Genomic DNA, 14,949 nt, shown 5'->3' with positions numbered 1-14,949 from the left:
TCCAAAAATCAGGAAAAAGTATGGGAAAATTGTTGTAAATGATTATATTTTTTGCTGAACTATTCCTTTAAATGCAGTTTATTTTGTGTGAAATGTCAGCGTTAAATGAATTCACATCCTCAAACAGCAGTCCAGCCGAACTCTTCGCTGCGGCGTCTCGGCTCTTCTCTAGGGCATGCGCTTGCTCTTTCTCTCGCGGCTGACATTCTCATGGTTGTTTGCGTCTGGTCTGCATGAGGGACCTTTTATGATGTCATTTCTGATATGTCCCGCTGGTGGCAGAGACTGTACTGACATTTGACTTTGGCTCTGTAACTTCTCAGTGTCAAGTGTGCAGATAAGAGGCGTGACTTCATCTGCTGCTGACACCACAGGCAGGGCCTCGAACCGCAGCAAACTCATGACTAAAGCCGGAGGAATTCCCCCGCATCAGATATTCCACTTCAGTTTAGACACATCACAGCCTTCAGCTGGGAATTCAGCATGACTGTCATCTTATTTTAGTATGAATTAATATATGAATTAATATGCTTTGTTAATATTTTAATTTGTTTTTCTTTTTATATTTTCATTTGAACTTATTTTATTAATTTAGTTGTGCACTTTTGTTGTTTTTATTATTATTTAAAAAATGCCTATTATATAAAAATGTATATTTAATTTGAGTTCTTTATCTTAAACTAAACTATTTTTTTTAGAAGTGTTGCTGTGGCAACTAACTGAAATGTTTATTTCTTACAATTCTGACTTTATTTCTCATAATTCTGACTATTTCTCGCAATTCTGACTTTCTTGCAATTCTGAGGTTATTTCTCGCATTTCTGACTTTGTTGCTTGCAATTCTGACTTTCTCGCAATTTTGAGTTTATTTCTCGCAATTCTGGCTTTAATTCTTGTAATTCTGACTTTGTTTCTTGCAATTCTGACTTTATTTTTTCACAATTCTGACTTTAATTATTTTAATTCTGACTTTGTTTCTTGCAATTCTGACTTTATTTCTCACAATTCTGACTTTATTTCTCACAATTCTGACTTTATTTCTTGTAATTCTGACTTTATTTCTCACAATTTTGAGTTTATTTCTTGTAATTCTGACTTTATTTTTCCTCGTAATTCTGACTTTATTTTTTTGCATTTCTGACTTTTTTCTCACAATTCTGACTTTATTTCTTGCAATTCTGACTTTATTTTTTCTCGCAATTTTGAGTTTATTTCTCGCAATTCTGGCTTTATTTCTTGCAATTCTGACTTTATTTTTTCACAATTCTGACATTAATTATTTTAATTCTGACTTTGTTTCTTGCAATTCTGACTTTATTTCTTGTAATTCTGAGTTTATTTCTCACAATTCGGACTTTATTTCTTGTAATTCTGACTTTATTTCTCACAATTTTGAGTTTATTTCTCGTAATTCTATCTTTATTTTTCCTCGTAATTCTGACTTTATTTTTTTGCATTTCTGACTTTTTTCTCACAATTCTGACTTTATTTCTTGCAATTCTGACTTTATTTTTTATCGCAATTCTAACTTTATAACTCGCAATTCTGACTTTGTTGCTCGCAATTCTGACTTTCTCACAATTTTGAGTTTATTTCTCGCAATTCTGGCTTTATTTCTTGCAATTCTGACTTTATTTTTTCACAATTCTGACTTTATTTTAATTCTGACTTTGTTTCTTGCAATTCTGATTCTATTTATTTTTCACAATTCTGACTATTTCTTGTAATTCTGACTTTATTTCTCACAATTCTGACTATTTCTTGTAATTCTGACTTTATTTCTCACAATTCTGACTATTTCTTGTAATTTTGACTTTATTTCTCACAATTTTGAGTTTATTTCTCGTAATTCTGACTTTATTTTTCCTCGTAATTCTGACTTAATTTTTTTGCATTTCTGACTTTTTTCTCACAATTCTGAATTTATTTCTTGCAATTCCACGTTTATAACTCGCAGTTCTGAGAAAAAAGTTAGAATGGTGGCTGAAATAAAAAGTCACAATTACATTTTTTTATTTTTTTTTCCGTTGCTGAAACAAGCTTCCATAATAACAATATTCCATAATTTACATGACAACAGCGTTTTGAAGACGCAAACTTTTGAAAACGAGTTTCAAAGTTCAAGTTTTTCGTCGTCTCCTTGTAGACCATACAAAAATGTGAATTTGTGAAAACGTTGACATCATCCACATGTGTATTACGTGTTCAGTCTATAGTAGTGTTTCTTTACAAAGTGACATCGCCATCTACAGGCCTGGCAGCAGAATACAGCATTTTTTGTTGTTTCGCGGATCCTTGTAAATGGAGATCATTTGACAATATTTTCGGCTGTACGCAAAAAATGCAAAGGAAAAACTTTTCCATTTTTAGTACAACTTTGTCATGTAAATGTACCCTTAATCTACTCTATTCATCAGTGCACATTATTAGGATTTTAAAAAAGTCAATTTTCAATTAATGTTTATCGATTTGCTCTGCAAATTTGGCGTGTAACTTAATGCATTTGAACACATCCATGCATATATTTAGTGCAGCAACTGACAACTGTTCATACGTCAATAAAAGTAATTATATAATCATACCACATACTTTGTGTTGTTTGGAGGCTGATGGTAATGCGCACAGACAGACGGCTGACACCTCTCATCCTAATTCATTCATGTTCACTTGAGAGTTAGTTTTGTTTGGTTGCGTGTGCATCGCGGCGGCGCTGATGTACGGGGCTCTGGCCTGGAACGGTCGAAGCCATTAAAACACAGCCGTGATGTCAGTGACAAGCTGCTCTCCTTCGTAGGCATCAGAAGTGCTCGGCACACGCCCCCACAGCCGAGAGAGACGCAGGGGCGTCCTGAGGTGACCCCGACTCCCCGACTCTTGTGTTGCTTTCGTCTGAGATGAAACATGAGATGTGTTTATTCAGACAAACTCAACCTATTCACTGCAAAATCTATCTATCTATCTATCTATCTATCTATCTATCTATCTATCTATCTATCTATCTATCTATCTATCTATCTATCTATCTATCTATCTATCTATCTATCTATCTATCTATCTATCACACCATAGCATCAAAATCTTAAGGCTAATACAATTTAAATACTCATAAAAACAATAATTATTACAATTAATTGTATACAATCATTTAACAATATTATCTCTACTAACAAAACAATTAAAATATGTAAAAAAAAAAAAAAGTAAATATTTTATATAAATATGTAACTATAAAATATGTAAAAAAAATATGTGAAATTAAATAAAATACCAACAATACTAATAATAACAGTTATTATTAAAATCATTCAATTTGATATTCAATAAAAATTCTAATATATTTTCTTAAAACAAGATATTGTTTGATTTTTATGTCTTAAATCATACTATTTTGGACCAAATGTATCTGTCCAGTGTTATTTTTATGCAATTCTAGTATTTATAATTTTTTTTAATTAGCTTTTGTTTTTTAATTATTTTCATTTTTTAATAACCAAAATTACAATTTTTATTTTTAAGTTTTAGTCAAAAAAGTTATTTTGTGCTTTTGTCATTTTTGTTTATTTATTTTATATTTCTTTTTAGCTTTAATTTATTTCATTTTATTAGTTTTAGTAATTTTAGAACTTCATTTTATTTCAGTTTGTTGCCAAGGCAAAATTTCTAATTTTAAATTTTTTAAGTTTAAGTTTTTCTTCTAGTATTTATATTTTATATCAGATTTATTTCAATGAATACTTTTTTATATGCTTATATTCTTTGTGAGTGAAAGCAAAAGTTTCACTCACAATATATTTTTAAAAATATATTTTTTTCCTCACGTCTCATATTTTTTGTCCCTTTTAGGGGCTCCACAAAAACAAAATGAAGCAAGTGCAATTTACGATTATGCCTTCAAGGTATACATTTTATTAATTCTACAGGAACGTGAGTCAAACCCATGACTTTAGCATTGCTAGTGGTATGCTTTACAGAAACAGACACCAACATGTACAGATTGTTTCCTCAAAACCATGAATAAAAGTCCACATTTAGTACAGGCTTCTGGTTTGGTACCGATGGCTCGCCACTTCCACGAAATCTGGATCCTGATGCAGATTTCGCCAGTTGAGAATTTAAATTGTATTGTTCTTTGTCGCATAAATATCAGTTTCAGAAATGGTGAACAGTATTTAAATGTGGCGGCACAGAAAGTTGAAGGTGTTTTTTTCTGTGAATTTGGTCCCGTCACAGATGAAAGACCCTCGCTCGATCAATTCCAACAATACATTTAGGTAATTGGGTAGAGCTTTGATGATGCAACTCTAACAAACACATATGAATGCGTTCGAGCCCTTAACAAGCAATTATCCTAATTAAATACCTGTATATGAGCTGTCTTAAAGGCCTACGATCATTTCTTGTTTTATTTGAACTGCATTCAAATTGGGTTGATATATTAGGCAGCAAGTGAACATTTTGTCCTCAGAGTTGATGTGTTAGAAGCAGGAAAAATGGGCAAGCGTAAGGATTTGATCGAGTTTGACAAGGGACAAATTGTGATGGCTAGACGACTGGGTCAGAGCATCTCCAAAACTGCAGCTCTTGAGGGGTTTTTACGGTCTGCAGTGGTCAGTATCTATCAAAGGTGCTCCAAGGAAGGATGCACTATGGGAAGAAGGCAAGCTGGCAGAGGCAGTGTGATGCTTTAGGCAATGTTCTGCTAGGAAACCTAGATATATATATATATATATATATACACACACATGCATTAAAGAATGTACAGTCAGTAAAGAAATTAAAGAAATTAAAATGCCTGTAATCAATCGAATGCGTCATTAAAATTCAGACAAAATGAACCTCACCACCTTGTTCTGAATAATGTGTCAATTTGAATATGTGTGTGGGAGCAGATGCTGAGTTTCAGGGCCACAGAACGAGTCTGAGACGTTGATTCTGTGCTGTTAAAACAGGGCGCTGCAGGGTTTGCTCTCTCTCTCAAAGGAAAAGTAGCAGTCAGAAATTCTGCTGCGAGGCGAGAAAACAATTCCGGCATGTTGGGTTTTTGTTTGGTTGCGCTGGACACATTGTGGGCTCCGTGGCCTTCAGGGCTGTGAGTTTCTGAAATGGTCTGGAAATAAAGACTGGGGTTATTCTCAGTGCTCAGGCTGAGGGACGACAGGAGCTCTGACGGAAATCTGTTTAACCCCTCGGTGCTGGTGCATTAGTGCCAGAACATGATGGAAACTTCTTGAATGATTCTCTATGTGATTGATAATGTGTTTCTTACTGGTCCAAATTATTAAAAACTGTTAAAACATTTTTGTTAATCATAATGTAACACATTAAAATCAGGTGCCGTCAGGCTGACGTTAGTTTATGTATCATCTAACATTAACTAACATTTGTTACAATAGTTATTAATCTTGGTTAATGTTAGTTCATGTCAGCTCAGGTCCATTAAATATTATTAACTGATTTTAATTTTAGTAAATGTTGAAATTACATTAACTGAGATTATAAATGCTTTTGATGTATTTTTCATTGTTAGTTCATGTTAACTCATTTAAACAAATGAAGCCTTATTCTAAAATGTTACCATTGAAATAAAACTAAAATAATATTAAATATAAATATTGATAAAAAACATAAACTAAACAAAATGTAGAAATGTTTTCTTGGCTGAAATACGTTTAAGTTGAAGCACTAAAATTAGTAACTGGAAATAAACAAAAATGAAACTGAACTAAATCAAAAACTGAAACTAAAAATAATTTAAACCTAAATAGTAATATTTAAAAAAAAATAATTAATAAAAATGATAAGTGCATAAATAAAAAAATAAAATTAACAGAAAATATCAAATGAAAGCTAATTCTAAATATTAATAAAACTATAAAATTAGATAAATGTTGCCATTGAAATAAAACTTAAATTAAATATAAATAATAGATAAAAAAAAGTAACAAAATTTAGAAATGTTTTCTTGGCTGAAATAAGTTTAAGTTGAAGCACTAAAATAAATAAAAACTGAAACTGAAATGTAATCATTTAAACCTAAATAGTATTATTAAAAAAAAAATAAACAATAAAAATGACTAAAGCTTATAACATTTAAACTAAAAACTAAAATTAAAATGAACTCAAAATATAAAATAACTAACATAACTAGAGCAAAAACTAAAACAAAATAAATAATTTAAATTAAAATAATAATATTTAAAAAAATAAATAAAAATGAAAAAAGTGCATAACAAAATAAATTAAAATGAAAGTAAAATCAAAATGAAAACTGAAAATATAAAATCACTAACTGGAAACAAATAAAAACTGAAACTAAAAATAATTTAAACCTAAACAGTAATAAAAAAAAATAAAATAAAAAAAAAATAAAAACAACTAATAACAAAATAACTAAAATTTAAGATTAACAGAAATAAAAGCTAATTCTAAATATTAATAAAACTATAAAAGTATATATATATATATATATATATATATATATATATATATATATATATATATATATATAAAATAGTAAAATAGCACTGTGAATTATGCAAATGATCTACTGTGGTACAGCAAAGTCTTTTCCATCATTTCTCTATAGCGTCATCGCTCAGATCTGCTAATAACCACGAGAGCTGAATGTTTAGACCAAACATCTGACTCAGGGTTCAAGGAGCCACTTGTTGCCATTGTTTTATCTCAAACATAGCTGGGATTTCAGAGTTTCAGTGTGCAGATGTTCTCATTGTGCTCCTGCTCCACACCGCATGCTTGAACAGATGAGAGATGATCTCTCGTCCAATCATTCAGTCCAACAGATGGCCCAATCTGCATTGAGTCAAGAGCGTTTGAGCACATTCTCACTCTGGAGCACGTCTGATGTGGATAATAGTATCTTTTTATTTGCAGACACGTTGGAGAGCCACAGCAGCGTCAGTCACGTTCGTGTTCGGTTCAGCGTTCAGACCAGCTGCTGCAGTGACTCTGAACACTAGTGCTGTCAAACACAGAGGAGTGTGTATCAAAACATTACCATCAAACCCAGAACAAGAGTCTGATGGTTTAATGAGAATAATTACGAAGACAAAAACTTATTTCTAACCAAAGAATATTTTGTATTCCAACAACAAAAACATTTCTTTAGAATGTTCTTATATTTTTTTTGTTAAAGGTGCAATATGTAATATTTTTGCAGTAAAATATCCAAAAAGCACTAGGCCAGTGTTATATTTTGTACACTTGAGCACTTACAATATCCCAAATGTTTCCAACTATTTGTAAATCGAGAGAAAATTGCAATTTTAACCAAGGCTCCGGATCGTGTGAGGAGTCGCCTGTCAATGCCTCAGAGAAAAACACTATTTTGTCAAGTAGCTAACATAGCATAATCAGACATCAGATTCCGCTCTAAAACTTGGCGTCATCAAACTATGCCTTTGTTTTGAATAGGCCTCTAGCGACCTTTAGCGGGCAAAATTATTACATATTGTACCTTCGGAGAACAAAACATGATCCTGAAAAGAATGTTTGTAAAATGAACAAGCAATAATCCGTTCCTCTTTCCTCACCAGCTGTGAAGTAAGCACTTGCACAGGAGGCTCAGGATGAGAAGATGGCAGCCATACTGTTTCCACCGGGTCCTGACAGTCTACACCGGTTCACTCGTGAGTCCCTGGCTGGAATCGAGCAGCGGATCGCCGAGGAGGAGGCCCGCAATGCCAAGGAGTACAAGGAGGACCTGGGCGACGTGGAGCCGCCCAAATCCCGGGCTGACTTGGAGGCCGGGAAACAGCTCCCGCGAATCTTTGGAGACATTCCGTCTGGACTGGTGGGCGTCCCTCTGGAGGACATCGATCCGTTTTACTTCCAGAACAAGAGAGTGAGTGTAGTGTCACCACAGCACACCTGTACATGACACAGAGTCCGATTCTGAACATGCTGATAATGGAGTTACATTTTACAATGATACAAACAGTCAGCTGAGATTTGCTACATAGTACACTCAAAAAAAATGCTGGGTTAAAAACAACCCAAGTTGGGTTGAAAATGGACAAACCCAGCGATTAACCCAGTGGTTGGGTTAAATGTTTGCCCAACGTGCTGGGATGTTTTATTTAGGCTTAAAATGAACCCGAAAAATCAGACACACTGGAGGCAACAATAATAATCAAAACGTGAACATTTATTAATAAACAATTTAATAAATGTTTATTGCTTAATTATTATTCAATAAATTTATTAATAAATGTTTATTTATTAAACATATTAATAAATGTTAATTTCCAACATACTTTGGGTTAATTTTAAGAAGCAATACAGTAATTTTTAAACAATAGTTGAGTTAAATAAAATTACCCAGCAGGTTGGGGAAATATTTAACCCAACCGCTGGGTTAAAACAACCCAATCGCTGGGTTAAAACAACCCAATCGCTGGCTCAAAACAACCCAATCGCTGGCTCAAAACAACCCAATCGCTGGGTCAAAACAGCCCATTCGCTGGGTCAAAACAGACCATTCGCTGGGTTAAAACAGACCAATCGCTGGGTTAAAACAACCCATTCACTGGGTTAAAACACCCCATTCGCTGGGTTAAAACAACCCATTTGCTGGGATAAAAGAACCCAATCGCTGGGTCAAAACAACCCAATCGCTGGGTTAAAACAGCCCATTCGCTGGGTCAAAACAACCCAATCGCTGGGTTAAAACAACCCAATCGCTGGCTCAAAACAACCCAATCGCTGGGTCAAAACAGCCCATTCGCTGGGTCAAAACAGGCCAATCGCTGGGATAAAACAACCCAATCGCTGGGTTAAAACAGCCCATTCGCTGGGTCAAAACAGACCAATCGCTGGGATAAAACAACCCAATCGCTGGGTTAAAACAGCCCATTCGCTGGGTCAAAACAGACCAATCGCTGGGATAAAACAACCCATTCGCTGGGTTAAAACACCCCATTCGCTGGGTTAAAACGACCCAATTGCTGGGTTAAAACGACCCAATTGCTGGGTTAAAACAACCCATTTGCTGGGATAAAAGAACCCAGTCGCTGGGTCAAAACAACCCAATCTCTGGGTTAAAATAGCCCATTCGCTGGGTTAAAACAACCTAATCGCTGGGTTAAAACAGCCCATTCGCTGGGTTAAAACATCCTAATCGCTGGATTAAAACAACCCAATCACTGGGTTAAAACAGCCCAGTCGCTGGGTTACAACAGCCCATTCGCTGGGTTAAAACAACTCAATCGCTGGCTCAAAACAACCCAATTGCTGGGTTAAAACAGCCCATTCGCTGGGTTAAAACATCCCAATCGCTGGGTTAAAACAGTCCATTCGCTGGGTTAAAACAGCCCATTTGCTGGGTTAAAACAAACCCAATCGCTGGGTTAAAACAGCCCATTCGCTGGGTTAAAACAACCCATTTGCTGGCTCAGAACAACCCAATCGCTGGGTTAAAACAGCCCAGTCACTGGGTTAAAACAACCCAGTCGCTGGTTTAAAACAGCCCAATCGCTGGGTTAAAACAACCCAATCGCTGGGTTTGTCCATTTTATATATCGCTTTATATGAGTGTACGCATGAGTGTATGCATGCATGTATATCCTATTTAGTATATAATAATAATAATATGTTTAATTTATATAGCACCTTTCCCAAGCTCAAGGACGCTTCACAATAACAGTAAGGAACAAACAATCATTTCACACATAATCACATAAATGGACAGTAGACATTTGCCCAGTCCAAGACATGAAGCGATTGAAAAAGTATGTTTACCAGCTGTTTAATTCATAACATTTAATTAGAAATAAAAGAATGAATTAACACTAAATTAATTAAAACTAAATCCATAAAATGATCCCATGATGGGAAGCCCTAAAAGATGCGACACATGTCGTATATTACATGTGTTCTGGAGATATACAGTAAGAAAACAGATTGTAGGAGTTGTATTTTTTAAATCTTTATTAATCTTGATTTTTCAAAACTTGTTTTTTTCTGGGCGAGTCGGAGTGAACTGTGGCGCTAATAAAGTCTCCTGAACGCGCAGTTGAGCACAGAAGGTCAGGATTTTCGTAAAATAATACATTAAATTTCAGTTTGTTATCCACCAAACCCTTTAATACACCACCAGAACACTTGGGAATATACGACACGTGTCGCATCGGATCATTATTTGATACGTTTGCGTCTTTTTAAAAAAAGCTTGATGCTGGTCGTTATTCACTGCCATCATACAAAGACTTTTTAAGTTGGCTTGAGAACATGCTAAAACATGCTAGCAACATGCTATATCAGGCTAACAACATGTTAATTCATGTTAACAATCATGTTAACAACATGCTAGCAACATGCTAAATCATGCGTGCAATGTGCTAATTCATGCTAGCAACATGTTAAGTCATTCTAATAATGTTAAAACATGTTAGCAAACATGTTTAACAATGCTAACAAATAAGTTTTGTTAACAACATGTAATTCATGCTAACAACATGCTAAATCATGCTATCAACATGCTAATTCATGCTAACAACATGCAAAAACATGTTAAATCATGCTAGCTAGTAACAAGATAACAACATGTTAAAGCATGCTAAAAATGTGCTAATTCATGCTAGTAACATGCTAAATCATGCTAACAACATGCTAAGTCATTCTAATAATGTCAAAACATGTTAGCAAACATGTTTAACAATGCTAACAAATAAATTTTGTTGCTACCAGCATGCTAATTAATGCTAAATCATGCTAACAACATTCCAACAACATGTTAAATCATGCTAGCAACAGGTTAACAACATGTTAAAATATGCTAGCAACATGCTAATTCATGCTAACAACATGCTAATTAATGCTAACAACATGCTAAATCATCTATCGATCTATCTGTTTTTCTGATAGAAAACATTCAAACTTTAAACTTCAAACTACTTCAAATGTAAAACCTTCAAACTTCAAGCTTTTGAAACTTTTTCAAACTTTCTGGTCTGGCTTTCTCAAGCCAACTTCAAAGTTTGTCATCAAACTTTACTCATCTAGTTTTAAAATTCTCCTTTTGTGGTCCAAAAAAGAAAGAACAGCTCACGGCATTAGAACAACACCAGGATTTCTAACAAGATCCCTTTCTTGCTGCAGTGCAGTGTACCATGGTAAGAAAGGTTTAAGTTTTAGTAAAACAAAACAATGTCCATCAGTAAAGGGCAGCTGATATATTTGCGCTGAATCTGAGGGCTACAGGAATAGCAGACAGATGAATAGCATGACTCAGTGAGCCGCTGTTAATGCGACTGCTGCTGCGCTGGCTTCTCTCTCACACGCTCATGCTTTCACAAGCAGACAAATCTCCATTTCTATGGATTTCAGCTGAAAGTTTTGACTCAAAACTCCTTTTAAACGCTATTTTCAGTGAGGAAATGTGCCCTGTTTAGACTTTTCTAAGCCGTTAAGAAAGATGAATTGACACTTAACAGGACTCCCTCTGTTAAAGGCCCAAAAGTTTTGATATTTTTGCAAGCCCACGCTTATTTCCAGAGAAAAGAAATTGTTATAAATAAGTTTTGTATTTCTTAAGCCCCATTCGCACAGGATTAGTTTTGCATCCAGAGCACATGACCTTACATAACAGCCACATCTAGACAATAAACACAGAGAGCCCAATCAATCACAGACGTCAATAATAATTTAATAATGTTAATAACTGTAACTAATATAGCCTAGCCAGTGAACTGTCAGTGTCCATATTGCAAGCTTTTTTATTGCCTTTTTTTCCTCATTGTACTGTTTTGGTTTTGTTTTCACTGTTTTCCTGAGTTTTGGTTACTAGTTTGTTTCCATAGTTTCTAATTAAGTTACGCACCTGTTTCTGGTTTAATTTCATGCTGCAGGTTTTACTTTAGCATTTTGCTGATCATCGTTCCGTGTCATTCATTGACTCCTTCAATAGACTTCTTGAAAAATTATCACTCATCTCTGGTTTGTCAGTGCGAGGTCTGTGTGTGAGGTATCAGATCAGTGATAAAGGACAATCAGAAGAACTGTAGTTAAGATAATTCACTCAAATATGAAACTCACCATCATGTTGATGTGCATGTACAGTTCGATGTTAGAAAATTTAGCAGCTCTACAGAATTCGAAAGTGTCGTTATTCAGCTCAATTTAGTCCAATGTTGACTCAGTTCAATAACATTCTTGATGTTGCAAAGTTTATCAATTATGAAATTTTGAAGCATTGACACTGTTATTGAACTGAATTAACACTGAAACAAACTGAGCTGAATAACAACATTATTGTTTTCTGTAGAGTTGATTATAGCTGAATTTCATAAATGATAAACTGATAAACACTGTTATTGAACTGAACTGAACTGAACTGAACTGGGCTGAATAACAACACTTTTGTCTTCTGTAGAGATTCTTTTCAGATGAATTAAATTATTTAGTTTGAGCTGAACTTTGTTCAAAACTCAATTCAGTTCAAATTTTGTTTCTTATTCGATAGTGTCAGAGCAGTTAAATCGCTAACATTACTAATTCTAAAGTATTAATTACCCCTTTAAACCCATAAAATCACTATAAACAGGAAAATAACAGTGTTAATGTTATAAAATTAATCAATCATGAAACAAATTAAATTTTAGCTGTAAAGCAGCTCTACAGAAGAAAATAGTGTTGTTATTTAGCTTAATTCAGTTCAATGTTGATTCAGTTCAATTCAGTTCCATAACAGTGTTGATTGTTACAAAGTTCATCATGTATGAAATTAATTAAATTCAGGAGTAAAGCAGCTCTACAGAAGACAAAAGTTTCATTTATCAGCTCAATTTAGTCCAGTGTTGATTCAATTCAGTTCAATAACTGTGTTGATGTTGCAAAGTTTATCCATTATGAAACACATTCAATTCAGTTATATTATCAACTCTACAGAAAACAATAATGTCGTCATTCAGCTCAATTTGGTCCAATGTTGATTCGGTTCAGCTCAATAACAGTCTTGATGTTGCAAAGTTCATCAGTTATAAAATTAATTCATTTCAGCTGTAAAGCAGCTCTACAGAAGACAAAAGTGTCATTCATCTCAATTAACTTTAATGTTGATTCAGTTCTATTCAGTTCCATAACAGTGTTGATGTTGCAAAGTTCATCATGTATGAAATAAATTAAATTCAGGAGTAAAGCAGCTCTACAGAAGATAAAGGTGTTGTTATTCAGCTGAATTTAGTCCAGTGTTGATTCAGTTCAGTTCAATAACTGTCTTGATGTTGCAAAGTTCATCAGTCATGAAACAAATTCAATTTCAGGATTAAAGCAACTCTACAGAAGACACAAGTGTTGTTATTCATCTCAATTCATGACAATGTTGATTCAATTCAGTTCCATAACAGTGTTGATGTTGCAAAGTTCATCATGTATGAAATTAATTAAATTCAGGAGTAAAGCAACTCTACAGAAGATAAAAGTGTTGTTATTCAGCTCAATTTAGTCCAGTGTTGATTCAGTTCAGTTCAATAACAGTCTTGATGTTGCAAAGTTCATCATGTATGAAATTAATTAAATTCAGGAGTAAAGCAGCTCTACAGAAGATAAAAGTGTTGTTATTCAGCTCAATTTAGTCCAATGTTGATTCAGTTCAGTTCAATAACTGTCTTGATGTTGCAAAGTTCATCAGTCATAAAACAAATTCAATTTCAGGAGTAAAGCAACTCTACAGAAGACACAAGTGTCGTTATTCATCTCAATTCACGACAATGTTGATTCAATTCAGTTCCATAACAGTGTTGATGTTGCAAAGTTCATCATGTATGAAATTAATTAAATTCAGGAGTAAAGCAGCTCTACAGAAGATAAAAGTGTTGTTATTCAGCTCAATTTAGTCCAGTGTTGATTCAGTTCAGTTCAATAACAGTCTTGATGTTGCAGAGTTCATCAGTCATGAAACAAATTCAAATTTCAGCTGTAAAGCAACTCTACAGAAGACAAAAGTGTCGTTATTCATCTCAATTCACTACAATGTTGATTCAGTTCCATAACAGTATTGATGTTGCAAAGTTTATCATGTATGAAATTAATTAAATTCAGGAGTAAAGCAAGCTCTACAGAAGACAAAATTGTTGTTATTCAGCTCAATTTAGTCCAGTGTTGATTCAGTTCAGTTCAATAAGTGTTGATATTCATCAATTATGAAACAAATTAAATTTTAAATTTTTTTAAAACTTTTTTTAAACCCATAAAATCACCATAAACAGGAAAATAACAGTGTCAATGTTGTAAAATTCATCAATTATGTTCAATTTCAGCTATAAAGCAGCTCTGCAAAAGACAACAGTGTTGCTGTTCAGCTCAGTTCAGTTCAATGTTGATTCAATTTAATTTAGTTAAATAATAGTGTCAGTGTTATAAAGTTCATCCATTGTGAAAGGAATTAAATTCAGCTATAAAGCAGCTCTACAGAAGAAAATAGTGTCATTATTCAACTCAGTTCAGTACAAATTTAATTTGAATGTATCTTAGTTTAAAACTCAATTCAGTTCAAATCTCAAATTTGCTTCTTGTCCGATAGTGTCAGTGCTGTTAAATTGCTAACATTACTAAATATCACTTCTTTAAAATCCATAAAATTACAATCAGGACTACTAGTGCACTATATTACAAGTCTTCTGAATTCAGCTGACAAAAAGAGAAATTTAGGTCGCTCACTTAAAACCTTGCTTTTGGCCTTAGGCCTCAAATCTTGTTCAAAGCTTTGAAAATCCACTAGATAACTCCTTTTGTGTTTTGAGCAACACAAGGGTGAGAAGATGATGACAGACCTTTCATTTTTGAGTGAATGATTGCTCTAATATCATTTCCAATTATGGTAGATGCATTGTGCATTTATTTACTTCTTAAATGTGCAAAGTTTAAAGCCATGGCGAGGGCAGCGGTTGGTTGGGTTGGATTTCCCTCTGCCCTCTCTTCTTTGTTGTGTTA

At 33.9% G+C, this 14,949-nt stretch overlaps 1 protein-coding gene across 1 annotated transcript in view; it reads left to right on the top strand.

The window, feature by feature from the left end:
• The window catches only part of scn5lab (sodium channel, voltage gated, type V-like, alpha b), a 168,522-nt gene that overhangs the window by 24,055 nt on the left and 129,518 nt on the right, over positions 1–14,949 (top strand). Inside the window, 1 exon segment of the mRNA XM_048174687.1 lies at positions 7,557–7,864. Coding sequence (XP_048030644.1) covers positions 7,598–7,864 — 267 coding nt within the window. The 5' untranslated portion in view covers positions 7,557–7,597.

This window comes from Megalobrama amblycephala, linkage group LG22 (assembly GCF_018812025.1).
Source record: "Megalobrama amblycephala isolate DHTTF-2021 linkage group LG22, ASM1881202v1, whole genome shotgun sequence".
NCBI lineage: Eukaryota > Metazoa > Chordata > Actinopteri > Cypriniformes > Xenocyprididae > Megalobrama > Megalobrama amblycephala.
The sequence above is the reverse complement of the archived record's forward strand: the minus strand, read 5'-3'. Positions and strand labels throughout refer to the sequence as shown.